Source organism: Poecilia reticulata, chromosome 6, assembly GCF_904066995.2.
Source record: "Poecilia reticulata chromosome 6, P_reticulata-male-v2, whole genome shotgun sequence".
NCBI classification, from domain to species: Eukaryota; Metazoa; Chordata; class Actinopteri; order Cyprinodontiformes; family Poeciliidae; genus Poecilia; species Poecilia reticulata.
This window is the reverse complement of record NC_088835.1, coordinates 23041477-23069401: the sequence shown is the minus strand read 5'-3', so window position 1 is coordinate 23069401 and position 27925 is coordinate 23041477. Positions and strand designations below refer to the sequence as shown.

Genomic DNA, 27925 nt, shown 5'->3' with positions numbered 1-27925 from the left:
CATCTTGGCAGAGATGGTGCAGCATTTCCGCTGGAGAGATAAAACAATTTCTCTTAGCAGCTCCCAACAGCAGCCAGGCAGCCCCGGGCAGCAGCCTCTGTATTTTGTCTGCTCTACAACACGCTGTAGAGAAGATTAATGCTTCAGATAACTGACCAATCATTCCGCGGTGACTGCTACTCCCCTTTCGCCCTGTTTCATCAGTTAATATTTTTTGACAACTGTATATTTTAGCCATTAGAGAAATGGCGTGTCCTATCTGCTCGCGGGAAGAAAGGAATCCCCCTCTTCGGTGCCTAAAGTAGGCCGTGTTTACTTCAACTGGTAAACATTTTGATATGTACCGAACCTTCACATCTGCTGTGCGTTTTCAGTAAAACCACGTTGGCACAGCAGACTAAAATACATGAGGCGAGGGCTCACTGTAGTCTGTCAGTAACTTATGCTATTATTTGCTTTGCGTTTCTTGTGGGCAGATTTTTTGTGTGTCGTTACTGACGTAGAAGTGCAAAACTGCCCGACACAGAGTGTGGCGTTAATGTGAGAATCACAATATTTGGAGCGTTTGCACACTGTTCACATCAGACAGGAAAGCTTAACACCTGCTAACAATAAAGGTAAGAAACAAACAAAAATAATAAAATCACAATAGAGGTTTCCTTACAAATTGTTACAATTTTAGGTGACAAATGGAGTAAGAGTTTATCAACCAACACACACTTTGGAAATAGTAACAGAAAAAAAGATTAGGCTATGTGTAACAAGAGGGAAGGTAACTTGAGAACCCAACCAGACTTCGCTTTGTGTGCAGCCTTGCAGCTTCAGATTCTCAGACCCTGATTGTTGAGTGAAGGCACGACAGAGATAAGCTTCAATGCAAATAGCAAAACGACAACTCAAATACTTTTTCACAATGCTATTGTATAATTACACACCTCACACAGCCTACGAGAACAGCCACAGCAAGCCATAAGCATTCCACTAAAGGACAGGAGTTACTCTGGGTGTCTCGAGTCACTATTGTGGTATTTGACTATGCACTTGTTGAGTAAAGTAGAGCACAATAGCGGGGTTATCTGCCATCTATCACAGATTAAATGGCAAGGCAGGACAGGCTTAATTACTAGCAAAGAAATGTTTAAAAACGGCCAGATAAAGTTCACTTTGGTCAATAGCATTCAGGTTACACTGAGACTCAAGACTCCATTTGCCAAATGTTCGTCCTAAGCCGCGTATAAAGAGGTAAGTGATTGAACTTTCAAGGAAAAAAAAAACTGACTGAGGAACTAACTGTAAATTAAATGTAGAGTTTAGATTTTCAGAGTAAAAAGAAAATTTGCTTTATATATTTTTTAAAACATGCCGTGCAATGTGTTCCATTTAACAAGTACTAAACCTGGGTGAGTATTAAATTTACACTGTATGGTTATCTTGAGTAAAAATAGCATGACTTTACAGTATTAAAATATGAAAATGTATAACTGACAACTAAATAGCTAGCAGCTTGCCAACCATGCTTTTTAAATGGTTAATGATTTTTGGCACTTCTTCCAAACCTTGTTTTTTGCTACAGATATTTCTAGACAGCTGAATTGGTCTTCTCTTTGCAGGATGAAAAACACAAATTGGCCTTTTTTCTGTCAGTTGACAGCCTGTTTTGGTCATTCCAGCAGTTTAAACCACCGGAGCAGCATGATGGACAATTCGAAAGTTTTAGGAAGCGTCCCCCCCCAACTCTTAATTTTTTCTTTTTATATTTTGCTAATGATTACGATCTGATATTTTGCATGCAAACCTACACAAAAGTTTAAATTGTATACAGGTCATAATTAAGAAAAAGTTGTAATGTCCCAACATAATTAGTCAAATAAAACAAAATCCTTTACAAATACAAATCCACCATTTAGTTAAGTATGTTTATGAAGGAAGCTTCTTATCAGCATAGATTATATTGTTTTACTGTACAATAAAACTAAAGATGTGGTCAGGTTTTTGTTTTTTTAGTGGACATCAAAACCTGGTTTGATTTAGAATCCACCAAGCTGATCTAGAATTTGGATTTTGCCCAATTCCAAATGTCTTTTGTGGGGACACATGTAACTTATTTGTGTAAATGTTTTAATTCTGCATTTCCATGTAAAAAAATTATTAAGTGTTGGCTCCCTTGATTAAAGTGAACTTCAAAACATTGAAAATGGACAATAGTTTTCCCCACTGTTAAAGTAAAAGCTCTGTTGATAACCTGTAGCTGATTTGTTACGGAAAATCCTGGTGTATTGAAATGTGTTCCTGCTGGCTGCATCAAATTAAATGTGTAATTTGTTGTTCTTAATAGTTTTAAGTCCAACTTTGGGAGCGATAGGAAAACAAAAATTTATCATAATTCTCACACAGCGTCAGCAAGACAAAAACATAACTTGTACAATGGGCATTAACAAAGCCATGGGACAAATATATGTAAAAAATTGTGGCTTACCAGTTAAAATTAACTTAAATGAGCACATGTAGCTGCATTTCTCAGACTTGCCAAGCCCACTCTAAGAAAAATATCCTTATGTCTTGTAAGACAGATTAGGCTCCCAGCACCATGTAATGAGTATGCAATAACTTTGTAAGCCAGCTAATAAGGTTGGCTCCATGGTCATTTCTAGACAAATGAAGAGGTTGTCAAAGGCATGTTCAGTTTATGGCTTTACACCAACTTGTACAATGGACCACTACAGTGATCTGTCTTTGGTTTCCTCCCACCTAATTGAGCTTGATGAGCATGACACTTGATAGTACAACCTCTCTGGGAATCTCACAGTCTGAAGCCCCCCCAATGACAGCTCTTTTGAGGAACAATTTGGTAAAGTGCCACACCGTCCATTCTCAAGTTGCACAGAAATATTTTGGAGACTGCCATTTGCCAGTCAATTTAAGCAGGATAGATTTATTAACCCACAACACAATGGAACTCTTATTACACAAGGATTATGGTTAATAGGGTTTAAAAATGATCATAACCACCAACTGTCTTATCTCACCTGCGGCATAAGTGTTAACAGGCTGATTTAATGCAAATACAAACATTTATAAATGCAAAAATAATGAAACACCATAATCTGCTCACTAACACAGAGTGGTTAACCTCTTCCAGCCAGGGCAAACGGGCTTACCTGTGAAAATCTCTTTACGTCTATAAAGAAATGAGGCTAAAAGGTAAAGGAATAACACACACCTGATCCTGTCAAACCCTGCTTGAGCTTCAAACCTGCTAGCCCACAGCCCTACACACGATCAGATTTACTGGGGGATTAGGAGCTCAACTGACCTTTCAATTTAATATGCTAACATTCAAAACAAAGTGAAATTAGCTCTTGAAATAAAGACTGCTTTGTGAAAAATAATCCCCAACTATTCATACATTATTTGTTCTGGGAAAACCAAAAATAAAAAAACTAACTTCCACAGGAGATAAGAAGGTTTCCAGCTGTGTCGCTAACTTGACTTATGAAGTTAAATGTCCAGATCTATGCTCAGCTGACAATCATGTATAGGGCTCTTTAGGGTTTTTTTTGTCACTGTTGCTAGTTATCAACCCTTAGATCTGCTCTTCTCAACCCGAGTTTCAAATTCCTCACCCTTTTCTGAGCGTTTCCTATGTGTGCAGTCAAGCCTGACGGGAGTCGCACTGTCGAAATCTGACTAACTTCCAGATCAGGTTGAGCCCCCGCCTCTTAAACAGGGGAAGAAAAAGAACCCTAAGCCAAAATAAAAGGTGAGGAGCAAATCCATTTCCTTGCGCTGTCAAACAATCCCTTCATTCACTGCCATCTAAATGACATTTAATTTGATTCTGCTGCTGATCTCTCCGATACCCTGAGAGCTTCCAAGACATCAACTCTGGCTGTTGTGCCACACTGGCCAGGTATGAAGGAGGAGAAATCTGATGAGCCGTCACACTGCGCCATTCACATGAGTGTGCGCACAGACAAACGGACACAGGCTCTTACAAATGGTAGAAAACATCCTGAAATAACACCACAGGTAGCAGGTTTGATTTCACAGGATACACCAGGTCAGGCGAGATGGTGAAGGAAATACAAATTGGGTTAACACGTGCGTTGCTCTGGAGCTCACTCTTATTGGTAACTACAGCATGCCCAAACACCATAAGAAAGTTTACAACTAATTTTTTGTCAGACGATGCCAGTAAGTATAAGTTAGGTGTTAAAAAAAAAAACATAAAATAAAATAAAGGTCAGGTGAAGCACAATCTTTTAAGGAGTTATTTTCTAAGGAAATGATTCATGCTGCAAAAGAGCAAGATTTTCAGCAGATATCAGGAAGGTGAAACACTGCAGCCAAGTTGCTCTATTTAATACGTTTTTAGGAAAAAGCATTTTTAAAATTCCATTTGTATTTTTTTGTTTTTAAACAGATATAACCATTTTAAAATTGGACAAACACTTTAAAAAAAATCACTGATTACAAAGCTGGCCACAAAATTGTCATTGGTTTATGACTATTGCTAGCATAGAATATGAGGGGGTCAAGCTCAAATTCAAGTTCAGAAATTAAATTCCAAGAAAAAGATTTTATTTGAACATTAATTCATTGGTGATTTTGTGTGGTTTTGTGACTCCTTGGATCAGTTAAAGTTACAAGCTGGGTTTTAGATTAGAAATGGGATGAAACAAAATTTCAAAAGACATCATTAGTGTTTAAATTACTAAACGTCATTATCAAAACTAATCAAAATACTGGTACATACTATAAGAGTTACCAGGCAAAGTAAGTAACGTAGTGAAACTGTAACTAATTGGTAAAATTACTGGACCCAAATCTACAGATGTGTCCAACCTTGTCTGTGCCGTTCTTGTACCTTTAGGCGAAAGTTAGCTCATCAGTTGAGCTGCATAAACTCTCATCTGCACTCCACAGCGACCGCAGGGTTACACCAGAACATTAGCGCAGCCTTGTAGAGGAATTAGCTCATTAATGTAATGCTAACAAGATGGAATCAGACTCCCTGGGGAGAGATATGGCGTGAGCATCTCGGCAGCTGCCTTTTTTTGTAAATCACTCTGCTTATCTGGTGGGAGGAGGTGATCAATATGGCAGCATCTCTGTAAACAGATAATGTGGCACACTCTGGAGCTAGAGTCTGTATGGAAGCCCATTAGGCCACACAGCAATCCAGATGACAGATTATGATAAGCAGACAGCCAGGCTATGTCCTTGTGTCGGATTGTGTCATGAGCCGGACTGACCTGAGTGACACAAAAGGAAAGTCTGACCTTTCTTGGCTTGGTAAACAAGCCAAGAAAGGTAAACAAGATAAACAAGCCAAGAAAGTTTAACTAAAACTAATTTCTTCACATTGGCTTTAGAGTGTACAAATATAGTCGTATATATAAATATACCGTTACCATGTTGTTTCTATTGTTTCTTTTAAACAAAATTTGTCATTTCTTAAACATCCATTCTATTTATAGAAAGGAATAACTCAGTGATTTGCAAGAATCATTGAATTTGCACATAACTTCCTGTTAGTGATGTGTCAACAAAGCAAGAAGTTTCAGTGCAATCCTCAGCTTCCAATCTGGCAATAAACGTAAGGATTAACTTGCTGTTTTCTTTTAAACAAATATGGACTGCAATTGATGACGTCTAGTTGAAACCCAAAATATGTTGACTCATCAAACCCAAACTATAAGAAATCAGTTCAAAACACAGTTCATGATCTGCAGTGGCTTTATTTGTGAAAATATTAAGAAAAACTATTTCACGTGAGTTTTAGTCATTGGGACTACCATAGATGGGAGCGTGTTTAAAACGACACCAAATGAAGTCAAATCAGGACTGAATTGTTCTTCACTGGTTAAAACGGCTTAGAATTAAAAAAATTCTTTGCAGCTCAGTGAATTATCAGTTTAGCATCGGGCAAAAATCCCTCTGCGTTTGCTTGAAACGTAGGAATGTAGAAAAAGAATGAGTCCAGTCTTCATCGTACTAAAGCAAAAGCAAGTATTAATAGCAAAGAAAATTTAAATGAGGTGTACAAATGAACTAAAATACGATTGTGTGCATAAAGACTCTGCTCACAATCTTATTTCTTCAAATACAGACATGAGCCTGGAATTCCTTCATATTGCAACTGAGATTGAAAGGCTCTGAAATATGCGAGAAGGAAAAAAAAAAAATCAATACATATGCCATGTCCTTTAAAAGCCTTATAAATATAAGAAGCATTTGTCCATTAGCAGAGACAGAGAAACCAGTAAATGCTAATGAATGGGAGAGCAAGGCCATTCGAGTCCATTACAGAGTTCCACTTGTGAGCACAGCAGTCTCTTTGGGGTTATCTACAGCAGGCCATGCAGACCCCAACTGAAAAATGTTCCATGCTCTATATAATAGATGGGACACATGTGCCTTTTATGTTTTGGGAGAATAACACAAACCCATACCAATAAGAGAAATACAACTACTGCATGTTCCTTAAACGGGGAACACTGAAAGCATTTTCAGAATATTTATTGTAACGAACTGCTGTAATAAATTACTTCAATGAAGATTAACCAACTATACTTGCGTAAATCCTGAAAGAGAAAAGGATGCAGCGTTGTGAGAGCCAACATAAAATGAAGTTACAAAGACCCCAAGAAAGGAGGGCATTAAGAGCGTAGGATTGGTCAATATAAGAACAGGGTGTGGACGCAAATTAGTCTGCATTTATCATTAAAATAAAATCAAAAACTATGAAGTTTCTGTATGACCTCAAAGAGGAATCTTTGATCATCTCAAAATTGGATCTGGATTTAGCTTTTCCCAACCATTTAACATATTTCTTTCTTCAGATATAACTCAAAAAGTTTGTCTGTTAAACTTTATTCTGTTTGGCATAAAAAACAACTTTTCTTTCTGTTAAATACACTTAATGATCTAAATACTATTTTATAATATTTAATATGAAAATAACCATAAACACAAAAAACAAGCAAGATTAACCTGCATCTACTTTTTTTAGGAGACAATGACAAAAATAAGATGGACTTCTCGGATTGGTTCTTATGGATAGTAATGTTCATAAAAAAATATTCTGACTCAACAAATTTACATAAAGAAAATTAAACTTAGAAAAATATCGCTTCAAGCAAATAATAATAATACAGGAGTCTTTTCTAACAATAATTATTAAGCTAAAGATAGAGTTGCACTTCTAAAAAGAAAACACAGTCACAGAGGACTACAAGCTAAAGAGACAGCTCACCCTGCTGGCTTGAAACTGAAACTTTGTCGCATCATGACAAATGTTACTACAACCTCTCATTGTATTTGGAGATAGCAAGTGGCAGAAAAATTATAACACTGGGAAGTTTGGGGATTGTACTCACTTGACAGGAATACGTGGGACGGCAGTGGGTGTGGTAACAGAAGTGATGACCTGCAAAATTTGCTCCAAAGCACTCAGGCCACCGCCCACTTGGAAGGCCACTTGGTCTGCATTATTCTGTCGAGTCAAAGAGACAGAAAGAGTTACAGTTGGTGGGGGACAGCGGAAAGCCGGTTGGACAGGGGATTATACCGCGCTGAGCAGGGAGGGAACCTTTTTCCTCTCCTACGGAGGCGAGGGACTGAAATCTGAAACAAAGTGGTCCCTCAAGTATTCCTGTTTAATCTCAAAAGTGCACAGCCTGGCTCCGCCCCACAACAATCAAGTTTCAGTTAAAGGCAAATGGTCTGCAGGCTCTAGTTAGCACCAGGGTGGTCTCGGCAGATGACAACAGACCAAGTGAAAGTGAGAAAATGTCAGTCTGGTAATTAAAGAACGGGCCAACTGGAGAAATCAGGATACTGGAACCTATTTAGACTATAAAACTGGAGGGTCCTTTTTAAGTGCTTACGTCTTACCACACCTGCTGTGTCAGTATCCACTAGGATTACTACAACATGTTATTTGAATACAGGACTACTTTCTTTCTTTCAACCTTAACATCTATTAAGCTTCACTCTTTCACAACGGGGTTGTCTCCCAGTTTCTCTGAATAGTCGGACAACCTTTAAATAAAATCACCGCAATTTCACCTTAAAATTATTTGTAATACTTATTGGTTGCCTGGGTTCTTTGAGGCAGGAAATATGCTCATGGCTTAAAGCGGGGGAAAATTGTGGGAGCCTTCCTTCTGCTAGCAGCTGAAGGAAGGCAGTGTGCAGCAACAGCTTTAAAAATGTAGAAAGAGTAAAACTGATTTTTTTTGGTTTTTTTGCTGTTTGAAACCAATTTTACAACCGCTGTATGCTGTTATGCCAGGCAGCAACTGACCCATGCTCATTTCACTGAATTTAATTTGCACATATGTAAAAAGATTCAACCTGCCGTTGTGTGATGATAGAGTAACTGATAGAAGGTTAGAAGTGTTGTTATAGTAACCTCTACATCAACTAGTACAAAGCCAGGCGTGAGAAACCAATGGCTACCAGGCGAGTTTGTATCTGAGCTGACAGAGATGATAGAAACTGGCACAGAGCTGATGACAGAGGGCCACCCTCATACAGCCACAGGTTGATGTGTTCCACCGCCCGTCACTACGTCAGCCTACAAGGTTCCTTAGCACAGTGTCAGCACTAAAATCCATCCACTTCATCTGCGCTTTTGTTCCACAGATGAGAAGTTTCTAACAAGCCCGAACACATTGGGAGAGTAGTGCTCTTCCAAATTACAGATAAGCTCTACATCTGTCATGTATGCCTGCTGCTTAGGAAATTGCTCCTAAATTCTGGTGAACAGCGTAAAGGATCTGTGAGGGCGTAACGTGTGCATCTGACAACATTAAACATGTCATAACCTAAACATTATGGGAAATAACTCATAATATAATGCCTAAAGAATTGAAATAATGATTGGTTAATACCTTATTGTTACTTCCTTTATGTATATTTCTGCAGTTTTCATGTCTAATCAATTAAGTCTCAGTCACAGAGCTTGGCCTAACCCCACTGCTAACCCGCCCATCAACACACCTATCTAAAAGCCTCTAAGCTAAGTGAGGAAAAGCAGCTCTTTCATAGTAGGTTATCAAATGGTATTAAAGGAGCAAACTGGGATCTGTCCAACCCTGGAGACTCCTGCAAAACAAAAATAGAACAGAGTTTCTTGCTTATTTGTTCCTTTACATTCCTGTTGACAGATTTTTTTTGTTGTGATGATGAAGAGTGATAACGGCTAGCTTAGCTTTAAACTAACAGGCCAAGTTAAGGCAGTCATTGTCTACTTTAGTTTTCTGTGAATATGTGTGAGTGAGAATGAGAAACTTTTGCTTATTATCATGCTACAAGGCACCAGAATACCAATTCTATAAGCATCACAGCTAAGTAACCTCAAGGAAAGAAATTATTTTAAAAAAATAGCAGGTCCTTAAAAATGAACTTGTGACTGCTTTCTAAACAAGTCATGTTATATAATCATCTTAATTTTTTTTGTTTCTCGTGGAACTCTGGTATTTTCAGTTAGGGTTGTAACTGTGGAAATCTCATGACTATATACATTTAGAAACATATATATTTATCAACACATTATTATTTTGTATAATATGTAATTATAGGCACACTTGTGTTTGTGTGTGTGCTCCAGTGGCCAAGGGATGACATTTCATTGCCAATTTCACTTATGTTTTTTTGTGCGATGACAATAAAATAAGTCTAAGTCTATGACTATCCTTCCTAGCTTGACAAATAGAGTCCACAGCCAAGTGATTGACGTTGTCCATGTTTTAAACAGTTTGATCACCAGACGGACATGAGCCAAGAAGAAATGTAAAGAGCAAAGAGTTTATTCGACTTTTCTCATTTGGTTAAAATATCTGATATCATTGCGCTTCCCAAAAGAATACAGAAAAAACTGAGGCTCTACTCTATCTGTTAATGACCTAGCAGAAGACCCAACAAAGCATAGTGACAGGTTAGACAATTTCCCCAAGACCAGAGCAACAACACCTGGGTGAGAATTAGCTCCTGAATTATACAACAGGAGCAGTCTCATCCAATTATTGTCCAGACAGACTATTGTTATCCCAGCTGATGGGAAGGCTCAGACAGCTGGTGATTCCTGCAACAATATCTGCAACCCAGCAGCCCAGCTAAATTGCTCACAGTAGTCTCCTCCTACCAGGAACTTTAATTACTGCTAAGAGAATGACACAGTCTCAGTTATGCAGTGCCACAAACAGATGGACAACAAAAGGGCAGACTTCATTATTGACAGACTTTAATCAGTGACGTAAAGTCAGGTGCACACCCCCTTTAATGCTACAACGCAGAGCAGCCAGATTAATATGACAGATGAGTCTTGGTACACATGAATCCCATCATCATACAGTGGACCAGGTCACCTGTAAACCACAAAATTGCAGGACTAAATATTTTCAAAGCTTAATTTTCAAGCGTAAACTTCTGTGTATGCAATACGGCATGTGACTCATCTCAATGACGAATGATGCATTTCAATATTTACACTGTGCTGACAATATGTTTTTCTTGTCCAGTTTTATACTACAATCAGACTAAAAATCTGACATGCAGGGCTCAACAACAAGCAGGAGAGGGCCACCACTTTAATACCCTAAACTGCAAAAAGCACAAAAGAAAGAACTTCTGTCCACTCTGGCGTTTTCATTGGCATTGCAAAAGGATTTTTAACCACAACAATGAAATCTGAAAATCTGAGTTGGTATGAAACCATAAATTTTCTTAAGACTCTATTTACCTTGATTCCAGTAATTTATGCCTGCATAGTTGTGACACTGCTGATCCAAACTGCGTTTATAAGTCAGCCAGAGGCCCAACCAAGAAATCCCATCATCTTGCCACTTTGTCCTTCACCTTCCCCCACAGCCCCTCACAACCTCCACCAGGTGAATCAGGCTTTGACAGGAACCAAATGAAAATGTAAATACACTCTGCAGTTGCCGGCTCCTCAGAGAACCGCATTCCTTAAAGTCTCCTACTTGTCATGCACGTTCTTCTTATTTATGTAAAACTGATCTAGAAGTGGTTGTAAACATATGAACTATAAGTAAATAAACCTGGTTAATAATTAGGCATGTGTGTGAAAGAAAAATAAAAGAAAAAATGGCCGAAATTGAAAGAAAAACCCTGCATTTCTCAATCACCATAAATAAAGGGGGAAAAAAAGGAAAAAAAGCTGGCAGTTTTGACATTATACAAACCTTTAAACGCCACAGAGGGAGAAACAGACTTGGGTCAGAAAGTAGATGTAGCGTCAGATGTAAAGTGGGAAGGAAGGGGCACAAACAACAGTGCAGGGTAGGAGGGTTGAATGCTGCCTAAAGAATTGGCTAAGAAAGTGGAGACTGAATCAGATATGGGAGAGAAAAACAAATCACTAGGTGAGTCTGTGACATGAGATGCTTGTTAGGTAAAATAATCTAAATGGCTTCAATTTGAAGTGGCTCTTGGGCCAGACAGCAACTCTCTGATGGAGAGCCTATTTATTTGAATTTGTCAAAAGATTAGAGGGGAAAGTGGTCCCCAAGCTTCCTGGTGTCTGAATCACAGTTCTGCTGAACAATGGTTGGATATATGTGATGATTGGTGTTAAAGTAAAACTTTCCAAAAGAGTTCAAAAACCTCCTTTAAACAGAGGCGAAAGACGAACCAAATGTAAGCAGACAGAGACTTGATGAGCCTCTTTCCTGGGACTGTCCTGTTGAATGGAACCCCCTGGCCCACTGACCCCTGACCTCCCACTGGGAGTTTGTGAAGCTAAGGGGCGGAGCCGTCATGTAGCAACAGCTTGTGTGCTGCTCATATCATGCTTGTCTCCTCCTCATTTCTTACAGGATGCTCTGCCACCCACCATCGCCACCTCTTTCTTTAACTCTCTGGGGAAATTTGGTAATGGCCCTTCCAGCCGCCCCTGTCGTTACAGTTGGAGGATTATAATATCTCTGTTCTAAAACCCGGAGGCATGCACAGAAGGCTGTTGTGAAGGTTCAAACCACAACGTGGCATGAAATTTACACCTCGTAACAGAAAGTGGGCTGTATATTTTCCTCATCTTAAGCATGGTAGCAGTTAATGTAATTCTTAATTCGTTCACTTTCAATTTGATGAGTTTTGTTGTGGGGGAAGAAAACCTCCAGGGGCAGATGTTTCAATTAATGCTTATATAGACATGATTTATAGCTGTGAGCAATTCACTCACACTTATATTATTTGATTGGTAAACTGAATTTACAGTTGTCTAAACAAAAGACAATTTGCTCTTGTGCTTGGAAACTCCTCTACTTGCAACATGTGGACAGTAAAAACACAATGCTGGCCTTTACTCTACAGGAACAGAGGAGTTTGTTTCCTCTCCCACGACTGCAAGAACAAAATGACATCATTTGGTTCTCGCAGCCCAAGTACAAGAGTTCTTGTAGCTTGTTGACGACACATTTATCTGGGCAGAATCTTTTTATGGTGTGGTGTCCGACAAGTATTATATCCAAATGCTGTGGGAGGACAGACCTATGCGAACTTCCCAAGAGTTCTGCCCTTGAGCCCGTGTGAAGAATGAAATGTCCTTGCCAGAAAGATATTTGTTGTTTTTGCCTCCAGTAAAATAACACATTTATCTTTTCTTGCAGAGTGTGTATCGGCCTTTAATTTGCTCATTGCTAGGGAATGACCAGGGGCAGGGTAGCAGGAATAAATGTTACCGTAAAAAAGGAAAGTGAATCTCAACAAAAACACTAATGCTCACTGACGTGATAAGACTAAAGACAAATCACCAAACATACAAAGCAAGACCAAAAACACAATCCAAGCACCTAAATTGCTTGAAAACTTTGTGTATGTGTTATTGACTTGTTCATGTACCCGTTTCTCTAAGATACGAGAGATTTCTCCCAGAGTTCTGTCCAGTCCAGATGCTTTGTTGTTGGCCCACTGTCCTCCATCTTGGCCCTGCAGCTGCTTCAGTAGGTCTTTAACTAAACGCTGCAGTCTGAACAGACAGGAAAGGAGGAAAATTTGTTCAAACTAGTTTTCATGTTAAATTTAACCAGAAGCAGCAGATCTAAAAAAATAAGTGTGAATACATTTAACCATTTACAAGTTTTATTATCTGAGGACAACTTATCCTACATGAATTATGCAATAAAACTGACCTGCTTTAGTGTCAAAATATATAACATATGGTAAATTAAATAGTAAATCTACAAGAACAACTGTAAATTTGTCCAACTTTAAAGTTAGACAGATTTATTATGAGTTAATGAATATAAATAAAATAAAACAGAATACTTCAAAACCATAAGTAAAAAATACATTACAATTAAGTAAAAGTAAAAACAATTTGATCAAAGTTAAAATCAAATTAAAACAAAAATTTAAAAATTGTTATAATTTAACAAAAAATAAATAAAACAGTACCAACATGAAACCATTATATTATCAGTTTTTCAAAACTTAAAATGTTTTATTAGATCAATAAATGATTGGTTGTATAGCAAAAAGAAATAGCATTATAAAAACATCCAAATTATTATTTGAAATTAATCTTACATAAAGGAAGTTCAACTGAATATCCTTAAACTGCAAAATTATATAAGCATAACAATTCTTAAAAGCCAAAAACAATCAGATTTTAATTACCAATATAGTTACACTTACTTGGCTTTGTATGGGGAGTCAAGAACCTGATTCTTTGCTTCCACTGAATTCTCATATTCCTTCGCTCTGCAAAATGAGAAGCAGAAAACGTCTTTAAACCTCATGAAGAAAAAAAAAAAGACCTTTGCCTGTCAGTAAAGGAAGTAGAGGATCAAAGTGGGACAAAAGTGGGAAAACAGTTCAAACCGACTCAGTTTATTTGGCCTCTCAGCCAAACTCAGCTTAAAATAAACAGACTTTGGGTCTGCAGGGACAAATGCTTTGCTATTGTCAACTCATCTCATCAACACTCAATACTGGGACTTTGTTCTTTACTTTGTCTTGCTTTTGTTGAGAATACAGTATCAAATTTTTATTGATATCACACATTAACAGTGTCTGGAAGTAAGAAAAACTATGTGCTATAATTTCAGTGACATTAGGATATCAGATTGAGATATATATATATATATATATATATATATATATATATATATATATATATATATATATATATATATAGCTGCATCTTTGCAGAAATCTGATTAAGGGTAAATACCTTTTATCAGGAATTCCCAAACACGATAAGAAACTATTGATCAAAGTCTGAACAAGGACCTTCCAGTAATTAATCTCATGATTGATGGAATCAGATACTTCCAGGGATTAGACAGGTGCATTTGTCCATCTTTTACCTCATCAAATCAGGACCAGCTATGCTTGATCAAGTAATAAACTCTGGTATTTAAGCACAGTCAATAAGTGGAACACAGATTTCCTACATATTTTGCAGTTCAAAGATCTGTACTTTTCAGGACTTGAGTTTTGACACTTAAACAATTAATCTAGTCGGGTTTTAATATACGTGTGTTCCTCAAATCTAGCAAAAAGACAATACCCAATTCCAGACTTGGAAAATGACAAAAGCTAATTTCAGTCTTTAGCAGACATTTTACGATTGTGCAGAAACCCTTAGAGCATGACAATTAATTGCACAGTAAGCAAAGAACAATGAGACAAAGACAAGAAACCTCAGGAAGAAAGAAATAAGGTGTAAATAATAATAAAAAAAACAGAGAGGACTATTGTTTACTACTTTTTCAAATGTATACATTTTTTTATACCTTTTTCGGTTAAAAAAGAATTAGTTAAAGTCATTCTTTAGGACCCTACAGAAAACAGGGCAGCAAAAACTACAGGAAAGGCATAGAAATAACATCAAGATATAATCAATTTATTGTGCATAGAAAGAATCATGTTTATTTGACTACTTATGAACTAAATGTTTTCTACCAAATCAAAAACAGCAAAAATAATTAAAGGTTAGATCAACAGCAAACACTTCATATGTGTCCAAGTGCAAATCAAGGACACTCCTGTAAAGAACAAACATCCACCGTTTTGCTCTTACAGGTTAAATGCCGCTTACATAAAATTAAGCTAGTTTATTTTGAATTTAAAAACATTCGCTATCAAATGTTGGTCAAATTGATTAAAAATAAAAATGCTGGCTGTGGTGCGATTTGCACCGTTTTATGATACAACAGTACTGCATTACAGCACTGAGAACGTGGGTGTGGGAACCCCTCACTTTTTACAGACACCATACGGTGTTCCAATAAAATGGTTCATTTCCACCCAGCGGTGAAGTGGCTCACCTTTATGTTTACGGGAGCTCTGTGTTATTTATGACCTCTAAAGGGCTGCTGCCTTTGAGTGCTGGTCTCAGCGGGTCTGCTGCAGAGTGATGGTGAACAGAGGCAGATCATGTTGTCACTTTCGCAGCACCGCTGAGACTCACAAAGGCAGAAAAAACCCCACCAGTACAGAGAATAAAGTGTAGGAGATGGATGGTTGTTTAAGCTTGTAATTGTCTCTTAAGTCATCTTAAGAATTTATACTCTCTTCTGAAAAGCATAACAGTAATATATTATCTTAAGAAATTTCTCATAATTCATACATTATCTGTAACGAGGGCTTGAAAATAAGTCTGCCTTACACAAACATGATGATGATGGAGGGGTTTTTGTGACGAGGAAGGAAGAAACGTGTTTCACAAAAGCAAAGCTTGTTTTTAGTTAGTAAATCACCAACGTAGCAGGACTCCAGCAATATAAAGACAAACACCACATTTGTTCAGAACAGGCTTTAAGAAAAACCAATGCATAGCAGCAACAATTGATGCAGAAAACCATCTGTTTGACTAAGTGATCTCCAGCCACTTCAGAATTCAGATCAGACTAGTCTGGATGATCAAGGACAACTTCATAGTCATTAAGACAGATTATTTTCCAGGTCAGGAAGGGAGTTCGGACATTATGAGATTTAGTTTCCATCTACAAAGAAGATTTGCGTCATCATAACTGCTCATTAAAAATTCCTGTGATTTATTTCTTAAATATTCTTAAGCTTTCTTAAACTTAAGAATATTTTTTATTGAAAATTGTTTATAAGGTAAACAATTTCTACATATTCTTCTGACATATGACTGGTTCTCAATGAATAGTCACCCTTTTGCAGCCCACCACTTCATTCCATCCGTATTACAAAATATAAATAAACTGATTTAGCTATGAATATTTTTGCCACAAGAAATTCGTTAAAACTCAGCACAGATTCAGTTAATTATGGCAGTCGGACAAACGTGCACCTGGGCTTGATCCAGACTCTCAAACAGAAAGAACTTGAAATTGTGCGATGTGGATGATTAACTTTGTTGGAAGAAAGAAAATGCCATAAAAGCCTGGAGAATCCAGGTTTGGCTCTCACATAGAATAAAACTTAATGCATCACTGCACGTCTTGAGTACATTTCATTCTTGGATCAAATTTGGTCAAATTCTAGCCGAGACATCAACGGGCAGTTTTCCCCTTTCATTTAGCCATGAATGCTCAACTTTTAAGACTCAAGAAGTAAAAATTAAACTCGTGAATTTAAGGGACCCCATCTAAAAATTGGTAATAAAAAAAATAGTGCCTATAAAAAGTACTCACCCCCTTGGATATTTTACAATTTTATTTCTTTTACAAATCCATCGTGAGCAACAAAATTTGGCGTTTTTGACAACAAAATTTAGTAGACTCAACTTTTCTTGCAATGCTACCCAGAGTGTATGTGGATTGGCTCAGGTTGAAATGAAGCATCTGGACGAAGCAATTTTACTCCCTTTTCCTTGCAAAATTGATCAAGTTCTGACAGGTTGATGGGGATCGGCTCTTTTTGAGATTAAGGTCTGGGCTTCGACTAGGCCACTCCAGAATATCCACCCTGTTTGTCTTCAAACCATTTCTGTGTAGCTTTAGCAGGACGCTTCTAATTTTTGTCTGGCTGGAAAGTAAATGTTCTCCAAAGCCGTAGTTCTCTTGCAGGTAGGAACAAATTGTCCTCCAGGAATTTCCTACATATGGTTAAATTAATTTTATCTTCTGCCTTTACAAGCCTTCATGGGCCTGCTGCTAAGCGTCTCCACAGGTGGCATGATGCTGCTTCGGAGTCTCCCACATGTCTTTTGTCAAACTTGATGTGAGTTTTTTTTTTTCCAGCGGTGGCTTTCTCAGTGACGATCTCCCATAAAGCTTTGACTGGAAAAACCCCGGCGACAATTCTTGTCTGAAGAGTTTCTCCTACCTCAGGTGCAGAAGCTTGTAGCTCCTTCAATGTAGTCACAGGTTTCCTCGAGGCCTCTCTCACTAGTCTCCTGCTTGCACGGTCACTCAGTTTATGAAGACTGTCTGACCTAGGCAGATTTACACGAGAAATAATCCTTCCTGTTCTTGATGATTGATTTAGCTGAACCGTAGGGGATGATTACTGCCGCAAAAACTTTGTTGCATTCACCCTTTGAATGATGCTTTCCAATAGCCTCTTCTCTGGTTTGTTTGGAGAGGTTTTTTTTGTTTTGTTTTGTCTTCATGCTGTAATAGTAGCCAGGAATACTGATTAACCAGTGAATGGACCTTCCAGACACAGGTGTCTTTATACTAGAATCTCTTGAGACGGCCTCACTGTATTCAGGTGATCTCCATTCCACTCATTGTGACACTACTAGGACAAATTTGCTAGACATTTTTAAAGGGGCTGAATGTTTATGCAATCACTCCTTCCATGTTAAATATTTTATTTTTTACTTTGTAGGAATCAGTTTTCAATGTAACTTTTTTTTTTAAACTTTACAAAAAATAATAAGTCAAATTCTGTTGTCATGATTGATTAGTAAAAGTCACAAAAGTGTAAAACATCCAAAGGGTTAAGAAGTTTTTATAGGCACAGTGTGCAGTTGGTAGAGGCTAAGCTAAGAGTAGCTATAAGCTTACAAAAAGTTCACTTGTAGTTGCAGCAGGAATATGTTATACGATTACCTTAAAAATAGTTGCTCCAAAAAGTTACCTTCAAGGAAAAGTAAAGCTTTTGGTGCCTTCCAGTACTATCATCATCAGGTATAAAACTCTTTTGTCATTTTAATTCAAGATGGCTAATCCAAACTGCCTTCTTAAAAAACTAGGGCATCAATAACTTTAGCAGGTGACCCATGATCTAACACAACGGTTTGAGGATAACTTCACCAATTGAAGATATTTTCCTCACAGTAAGATCTGCAATAACTGTTGAGTGAGGCTGGATTGGGGGAGGGGCAGGCAGCAGCTGTGGATCACACACTTCTATGTGTTCACTGTAGGGATATAACACAACTTAACAGGTAATATGTCAAACACATAGCGAAAAGTGTTTTATTATGGAAAATATAGAAAATTATTTGGGGCCTTTTCTCCAATTAATTTTGTTATAACTTCAACCTATAAATACCCTATATTTATAGAATGAAAGATTTTAACCAGAAAAATTAAACCTCTAAAAATACACACACACACAAAAAAAACATATACTGCTGGAGTAACTTCACTTTCCTTTTTGTATCAAACTTTAACTCAACAGTGTCCTTTAGGCCAAACATCAAACACAATGTGGCTGAAAATCATATTATGGAAAATGTAGAAAATTATTTAGAAACAATTAGTTTCCAGACAAATTTTCATTTTAGATTGGTGTTCACACTTTCTTAGAAGCATGACACCATTTGAAGTTTAATAGTGAATTAATTGGACCATCACAGTTTAAAAATGTATATGTGTGTGTGTGAGAGTGCATATAAAACACATCTCATGTGTTGATGTTAATTTGTTTATGATAAAATCCTTCAATAAGCTGCCTCAGTAACATCTCCATACCTGCTGTTAGTCAATAAAAACTGTTAACATCGTCTCTTTTTATTCTCCTCCCATTTTTGACAGTGAATTAATCTGAAGTTCAGGTTATGACATATAGCACCGTCACCTGCTATTTGTTGATTACTATTGATTTACTTTGATGCATCATTTAAAAATCAATAACGCAGAACAAGAAGAAAAAAAATAGACATGTTCATACCGCCTTTAACATACATCTTATACACAAAAGGAGACTTCAGATTTGGCGGTGCTATGGTAGCAATTTGGAGAAGAGCTCTTTACAGAAGGAAGAAGGGGACCTATGGATCGATCCGCAGCTTTGCTCCCCAATCACAGAAAGTGGTCATAAATTCACCTCATCAGTGCCATCTTGTAGACAGCAAGGATGCAAATATAATCCGCTTTCTGTCTCCTTGTCACACACACACATATATATATATATAAAAAGTTCTGGCTCAGGTTTGTTTCGAGTGTCTGTGAGAAGATAAGGGTCAAGCGGGAAAAAAAACTGTTTGACAGAATTAGAGAAAAAGAGGATGTTGTTACCTGGAGTTCATTCTGGCACGAAGCTTCTTTGCTTTCTTCCTTGCTTTCTGGCGCTCTTCACAATCCTTCACACTCTCAGAGGAAACGGAGCTGTCTGTCAGTATGTCCACAATATACTTCTTTAAGGAGAGATGCTCCTAAAAAAACAATGGAAAAAGGTATGTAGCATATATGCAGCTGGAAAATGATTGTTAGAAAATGTAATAAATTTATATATATATATATATATGAGAGAGAGAGAGAGCGCGAAACTGAACCACTAGCTTAATTTTTTGGATGTCTGTACTATGCAGTCAAATGTACCTCCTGAGTTGTAAACACCAAACATATTAAACATAATTATTGTCAAACCTAAAACAACTTAGGTTGAAACGTTACTGCACAATAAACACAAACCCCTCCACAAAAGAACCAGCTATTGATCAGAATTGGACACATTTTAGCTTGATGAGTGCCAACTGGTGACATGTAGTTAAGAAATTCAAAATAACTTATTTTTTTATATCAGTGAACACACCATACCGATTAACAGCTAGAGAATAAAAAACAGAAGGAAGAAATGGCTCAAAAGCTTGATTGGTGTAGTTTTCTTGTAAATACAACAACTGCTCACAAACGTATAAAAAGCTAAAAACCGTTTGCCACCAGGACGAGTGATTACCTCCAACTCTCCATTGTCTTTTATATCTTCTAGCCCACCCATAAACATGCAAGCCCCCCCCGGAGGTGTTGCCTTCTGTCTGGGCACTGTCAAATGATTCTGATGTTTCCACCAGCAGACAGGGGAATGTAACTCCATTTGGACACCATGATGCATGTGCAAGAAACCAATTACCCAATTATCCTGTCATCTAGCACCCCAGAGAATAGGATGGCCATCAGATAAAGGGTTTCTTTTCAGTAGTGGAGGTAACCTGTGTGTGGGATACCATAGCCTTTGGTCAAGTGTTGTCTCTGCACCTGCTGTTTGAATGGAGGCTGTCACTGAGAGGGGTAATAAAAACCTCAATTGTGCAAAAGCAAATTAGTTCCACAAAAGTGCAGACTGAATCCAAACTTAACCTATAGAAAGTGAAACGGTCTTTTCCATAAGAATAAAAGGCATGGATTACATTTTTAAAACAAAACTTAAAGCCTAAAAAGATGGTCATACATCACAGTTACTCTGCTAATTTATATTTAGATAACTTAAATATCTATCTACAAGAATACCCAACACGAATTAGGTATTATATCTAATTAATTCAGAAAATGTATGACAAATTACATCACGCCTTATTTTCAAGAAATTAAATTTCCATGTGACAAAGTTTGTTGTGCTGTTTAGAGTATTTTGCTGTAGGATTTGAATGAACAAGTCATTCATTACATTTAAAGACTATTAGGTTATATAGAACGCATATACATTTCTATATTCCTTATATGTATGTACCTTTCCCCTCTTATCACTGATATTGCAGGTCAGTCATGACTCAAAACCAAAGCCGTCTTGTGACTGGGAAGTAGCCGATCTGCAATACCTCTGAGAGGCACTAGCCACTTACCTAAAGGAAGCATCTTAGTCATCTAAACCAAAACATAATGGATTACAAAAATCTCAACAGCTAGATCAAACGCTGCAGGAATATCAGTGGACAACACTGAGACATGAACTACAATTTCTTGGCAAGTTTAGCAGTTAAGAGTTTCAGCCTTGAAGACAGACAGGCGTCTACCACAGAAACAAAGCACCAAAGACACTGACCCAAGGGCGCAGCTCCAGCACAATATCACAGATTGGCTCTGATGGCAGAAATGTGATATAGCGCTGGAAACGTCTCTCGCTCTTCCTGACAACCTGGCCAGTCACACATCTAAAAAGGAAGCTTTTTACAAATGTATATTTTACAGGATGTGTTTATCTGTTCACTGGTGCTTTAGTCCAATACAAAACCCTTTTGATCGACATACATCTGCGTGTCATGTTTGTCTTAAAGTAAAGCTATCCTTCTACGAAAGATCAAATTACCACAACCATATTGGTTTTTAGTGTTTCAGAGGAAAATAACGTCAAGCACCACATTTTAGTTACTCAGCTTTATCATAACTTTTGTTTTGTATAGTAGCATATTAGGTATATTAATACACGTTTCAAACAAAAAGTGTAATTATTTATATAGACCACAACATTTTTATTGGGCAGATTGAATATATATATATATATATATATATATATATATATATATATATATATATATATATATATATATATACACACACATATATACTGCTCAAAAAAACAAAAGGAACACTTAAACACTTAAGTGAACACTTAAGTGTTCCCTTTATTTTTTTGAGCAGTATATATATATATATATATATATATATATATATATATATATTTTTTTTTTTTTTTTTTTTTCTCCAATCAATATTCTGAATGTAAATTGCTTTAAAATATAGTCAGCATTAGACTGCACTGAAAGGCCACCCCTCTGCTGGTTGTGTATTTCAAGCTTTACAAAAACCAAATAATATTTAATTAGCAAAACGTTCTTTATCTTAAGTGATTAATAAATAAGCTCCCCAAATCATAGGAGAATTAAGACCAACATTTCATTCATATCTGAGAGCACTACCTCATATGCAGCTAAAACAAGTTTGTATTGTTTCAAGGGTATTGCTCAATATTTTTCAGTAAAATAATTCTGGAACAGTGAGGGAGTATAGTGGCCTTATAACACCTGACAATGTCGGTAGTAAAAAAAAAAAATATATATATATATATATATATCTGTGTTGGCAAAAATTTGAATTGGCAAATTACAAATACACATACTAAATACCACAAGGGAAACATAACTAATTTATTTAGTTACTTAAAATAAAATATGCATTTGGCACATTATTATTTTTTATTAGTAGTAGTAATAGTAGTAGTGGGTGTATTATTAGTTGTAACAGTGACAATGGATGTAGCAGTAGTAGAAGATCTATTAGTAGTAGCCTTTGATGTATTATAATTTGTTAGTGCTTGTTATCTTTGCCTTTGTAGAATTGCTATGGCCAGTCCAATTTGCTACCTGGTCCAAATACAGCCAATAATGTAGTAATTCATTGATGTCAAATGGAAATAATTTGTTAAAACGGGTAAACAAAGGCTAGATTTCCCACTTGTGTAGAACAAATCTATCTTCAAGGCAACGAGACCCACCATACATTTGCCAAAGCTGCAAGACAGGTCACAAGATCAGATTTTTCATTCTAATCTGATCTAGGCAATTATCACATTTTAAACTTTACCCAAAAGTCTTGAGTAAAAAACATAAATAAAACAAAAATGTAAGCGTGTGCCAAGTTTGACAATAGCTGCCTAGTTCCAGAGCTGTGCTAAAGCATTTCACTGAAACAACAGATCAGTAGGAACAGCAACTAAAAACGGTGAGATTAATTTGAATATTCTACAATTTTGATTAAAAAACTAGATTTACACCTTTTAGGAAAACAGTGACAATGTTATAAAATACTGCAAGTAAATCTAAATGTATGCTCCTAATGTCTTAATAGGGAAGTAAAAATGCAGTAAGTGCCTAAAAATAGTGAGATAAGAGGAAATAATTATTATAATGCCGAGAGCAAAAAGTCAAAGGTATTGATTGTTCTGTTTTAAAAGGTAAAATAAAAGGAACAGGAAGACCAAAGGGGCTGCTTCTAGCACCAACAGTTGTCAGCCACACAATGAGCTTTACTGAAAAGCCAATCTCATATTGCAGCCTGACAGAGTGCCTTGCAATAAGAAGCTGCTTTCCCACAGAAAGCCATTCTATGACAAAAAAAAAAGGGCCTAGGGACAACAGGGTAACATCAAACCTTCACTGAAGCCTAACTATGTACATTTCTAACCTCACAAAGCAAGCAACAGTGCTGTGACAGAATAGAATAGAATCCATAAACGATCACATTGCATACGTCAAAAGGACAACTGCTGTTTCACTTTGTCTATTTACAAAACACAAGCGGCAGCAGGGCACTAGTCTCCGACACAATGAAGGGATGTTTGTTCCCAGCAGCATGTTGGTGATACGCACCACTTCCTCATCAGAGAGTTCCCGGCCTTGGATGCTGCTACTGTCTCGCACGGCCTGCTGGTGCTTCTTGCCCTTGGTGTGGCTGAACAGGTGCACCTCTGAGGTGATCTGCAAAAGCAAACATAGTAGTCAGAGGTCAGTGCAATGGGCACAATGGAGGCAAGAACAAGAAAGGGTTTTATCCTGGTGACACAATACATCACACAGATAGGCACAATGGGCCGATCTATGACTGCTAAACCTCAGTTTAGAGAATAAATTGCCCAAAGCATGGTGCATTAACTCCAACTTAAGGAAGGTTGTGTTTGTCGCTAATTTACCTGCACAGAATAAATAGTGCCTTGCAAAATTATTCATACTTCCTCAATTATTTCACAAAATTGTTTCTACCATAGATTTATTAGAATTAGGATTTTATGTAAAAACACTAAGACAAAGCTGCGCATACTTTTAAAGATGGAGAAAAATGATCCATGTTTTTCAGCTTTTCTTTTTTTTAAACAAATATAAATCTAAAAAGTATATATTGAGCCTACAGTTAAATCCAAAATTATTCATACTCCGTTTAGGGCTGGAGGTTTATGACTGGCAAAAATATGAATGTTTTGGAGTGGCCCAACTGGAGTCCAGCCCAAACTAATCACAGCTACAAATATAAAATGTGAATATTTTGAGGGAGCTAAAGATCAACGCAATTCTAATAAAGCGGTCAAGTCTCAATGACTTCAGCTCCTCATCAAAGATACATTGTCAAAATATCAGTGGAAACATTAAAAAATTATCAGTAAATAAATTTAAAATATTTTACTTCTAAAAATGAATAATTTCAGGATTAACTAAATTCGAGTCGATACTTTTTAGAACCACTTTTCACTGCATATTCTGTAAAATGTCTCCAACGGCTTTGAACTTCTAGAAATTTTTTTCTCATTCCTCTGAGTCTGATTGAGTGGTTTTGCCACAGATTCTGTGTATTGCAGTACTGGAACTACTATTTACACATACTAATCATGTCCTATGTTGTATTGGTTTAATACATAAAACCCCTAATAAATACATTGAAGTTTGCACATTGTGTAACTTGAAAGCACAAAGGTTCAAAGGGTATGAACATTTTTTCAAGGAGGTCTTACTGTAGAGCTTGTCTGACAAATTGCCATGCGAAGAAGCAGTAGTGAAAGCGGCAATAGTTTTTAATCATTTTCTGCAAACCGGCCATTTGAGGTGGTTTGTGTTTAATGTCATTAAACAAAGTGCTTGCTGCTGACCCAACCGTGATCTCTGGTGTCAAATGTCAGCCCAAGGTCAGTTAACATTTTAACAAGATTCCCTATTTTGCCCTTGACCCTTCTCTTTATCTGATGCCGGTTGGAAGTGCCAAGGTGTCCCACCCTTGTCATAATGGCAGCCAGTTAATCAAAGATAAATGTGTGCTTGTGTAATTTACTGCCAGATGCTTCAAAGAAAAAAAGAAAAAAAAAAGGAATATAGTAATTTATACATCAGTTTAATAAATGCTGTTAAATCAACATTTAAATGAGCACTCTTTAAAAATCCTTTGAATAACCTTCAAGTCAGCATTTTTCCTACAAAGACAGCCAAAGATTGCGTCAAAGTTGCTTTAAATTACCAAAGCCCAAAAAAGGGTCCATTACTCTCTTTTCCTGTTTTTATAATTAAACAGGCCAACATCAAATAATGATTCAGGTCGGCAAATTCTATTATCATTTTACTTAGCAGTGTGTGTATAAATGCAATATTAATCATTTCCACAACATTTCTACCATGTGATTCTCAGCATTGAAATAACCCCAACAGAGTTGTGCTAAATAGTGTGTGGCTGAAAGGGAAAAATATTTAATATCTGGTGAATCAGCATCCATCTTGAATGACAAGTCAGAGGATTTCACAGATGGCCGGTTTCCTCCATCTTCCATTGTCCAGCGTATTTTATTAGTCTTAGCCATATTGCTCAGCTCTTTTCTGTCGTTTCCTATTGTTCATCAGCAGTTATCAATTTATTCTTTGTAGATAATCAGTTATAAACGTTGCGGTGGTTGATATGATATTTATCATGATCATGCTAATGTCGCTTTTGGTGAATGTTCCTAAGAATTATTTTATGTAAATTGTTAATGACATTTGGCATTTGTCACACGTTTGAGTCTGATTCAGAGTTAGCTGTTGACACATTTAAAGTTACAGAACAGATATTCCGCTTTTAGCTAATTTGACCCTTCGTATTATTTTGCTGTATTGAGAATTTTTATGTTAATGTGGAATTTTCATTTGAATGTTTGAGCTAAAATGATACCCAATACGACACAACAAGCTCTGAAACATTACATACCACAACCCCACAAAGTGAGCACTGTTTCTTGCGCTCATAAGGTGTCAGTTTAGGGGCGTAGTCTGTGTTCGCATGTCGACCGCTGCTGAGCTCAGCAGCTTTCTCTTTTCTTTGCTCAATTTGCTCCATATGCCTTCGGCTGCTCTCGTCATGCTGGGAGAAATCCAAAAACAATGAAAACAATTTAGGTTTATTGGGAAAGAGGATATTCCTGGAGCATGTCTGCAAAAACAGCAACATGTGCACACCTTCATTTGAATTTTCTTCTGAAGCTCCTCCATTGCCTCTTGTTGGGCGGCACTAAGAGCAGCCAGACGCTCCTCTCGGTCTCTGTAGATTGAAAAAGATGCACTTAAATGTAAATGCTCACATTATGTTGTCCAATAATATAACAGATAATTGACAAATGCTTTACATCTATTTGCTGATTTTTAGTAAGAGATTAAAGTAGTCGTACTGTGAACTTTTTTTTTCACATTTTAGTACATAGTTAAAGTAGATATTCTTGGATAATGGAAAAAAGTAATACATAATTTTATCAAAACATTACTGAATTTACATGCATCCTAAAACAATGTTAAAAACACCCAAATTTAAGGAATGTCAGAGCACAAACCTGGCCCTTTCCCTTGCTGCATCCTCCCTGGCCTTCTCTTTCTCCTGCCTCTGCTGCTCGATACGAGCCTCCTGCTCCTTCCTCTTCGTCAGCAGCTCCTCCACTCTCGCCTGCCGCTCTGCTTCTAAGACCCGCTTGCGTTCCTACAAGAGTAAAAGAAAAATAACTAAATGTAGATATAGCCAACTGTCTGATTGGCAAATTAAAAATACAAACAGACCAAAACATGAAATAAATAAAAACCCAACCTGAACTGCCTCATCTCTAGCCTGCTTCTCTTCCTGTCTTCTCTGCCTCTCTTCCTGCAGCTCATTAAGGCGTTGTTCATATTCATTTAACTTGGCCAGTGCGTCGTGCCTCTTATTCTGGGCTTCCAGAGTGTTGATGAAAGCTATTTCATTCACCTGACAGAAAATGGTAAGAACACACAACATAAAGAGATGTGGATTCAAACTTAAATTTTGGAAAGGACACATTGTTAGAATTTTTCAGGAATTCCCTTCTCTACCTTGGCCTCTTCTTCTTGAGCTTTTTTCACAATGGCCTGGAGTTGCAGCTCTCTCTTGAACTCAGCGTGCAAAAGTTTTTCTTCCATCATCTTCCGACGCTGGTCCAACAACTGCTCTTTCCATTTTCGCACATCCTTCTCCTACAGAAAGTGAAGAGTGATCAGTTGGTGAGGTGAAACTAGAGGAATGCATAACAGATTCATAAAGACTAAACAGCGATATCCCCTCTGCCCTCATTTACTGCCTTCACTTGCGTGTCCTTGTGGGGATTAATAAGAATAAACACCACTTTATGAATTTATGTGGTTAACCCAATTTATTCTACAACTTTTTCATTTTGCTATGGCTTGGAGAATGAAAACAAACTTCATAAAAGACTGTAGATTTTGGCAAGAGATCTCATGTCTGGCTGCGGCCAGCTGGCCTAAATGTGACAGGAGAGAATTTTAATATTTAGTGATTCTATGAGGCAGTGTGTTGAAAGACATGCTCGTTGTGAGCCAGTGTGAGCATAGCCTGAATAAAGTTTCTTTAGTAACCTAGCCATCAGGCCAGCTGACTTACTCTCTCCATGAGCTTCTGCAACTTGAGCGTCTTTTCCTCACGGAGTTTGTCCCTCAGCTGCTGTGCCTTCAGTTGTTTCTCCTCGTGTTTCTTCTTTGACTCTGCAATTGTTCTGTAAAAAGAAATTATGGAAATAGATCATTCGGTAACCTGCCTTAAAATGGTGGGAGGTTGCAAAAATGATAAGGGATTTAAAAAAGTAATTTATAATCATGATGTCAATTACTGGAGGGAAAAAGGGAAGTTTGATGTATCAAAAAATTCCTCCATATGAGGACAACAGCTACAGAACCAATGAAACTAGACCTTGAATATTGCAGTAATTACCCTTTAAAAAGATCCCCTATTTGCCCTTTATGTTGTTATCTACAGTCACTGCAGAAAGTATTGACTGTAGATAACCT

General features: G+C 37.2%; 1 protein-coding gene across 4 annotated transcripts in view; it reads right to left on the bottom strand.

Annotated features, from left to right (window-relative positions):
- Positions 1-27925, bottom strand: part of scaper (S-phase cyclin A-associated protein in the ER) — a 65408-nt gene that overhangs the window by 20234 nt on the left and 17249 nt on the right. For all 4 annotated transcript variants that reach the window (XM_008412297.3, XM_008412299.3, XM_081608207.1 and 1 more), the window contains 11 exons: positions 27522-27633; positions 26957-27097; positions 26697-26852; positions 26449-26591; positions 26081-26162; positions 25833-25985; positions 23483-23590; positions 19416-19552; positions 13666-13731; positions 12871-12997; positions 7383-7498 (listed from right to left, as the gene is read on the bottom strand). In XM_008412297.3, the coding sequence (XP_008410519.1) occupies positions 7383-7498; positions 12871-12997; positions 13666-13731; positions 19416-19552; positions 23483-23590; positions 25833-25985; positions 26081-26162; positions 26449-26591; positions 26697-26852; positions 26957-27097; positions 27522-27633 (1341 nt within the window). The remainder of the gene's footprint in view (positions 1-7382; positions 7499-12870; positions 12998-13665; positions 13732-19415; positions 19553-23482; positions 23591-25832; positions 25986-26080; positions 26163-26448; positions 26592-26696; positions 26853-26956; positions 27098-27521; positions 27634-27925) is intronic.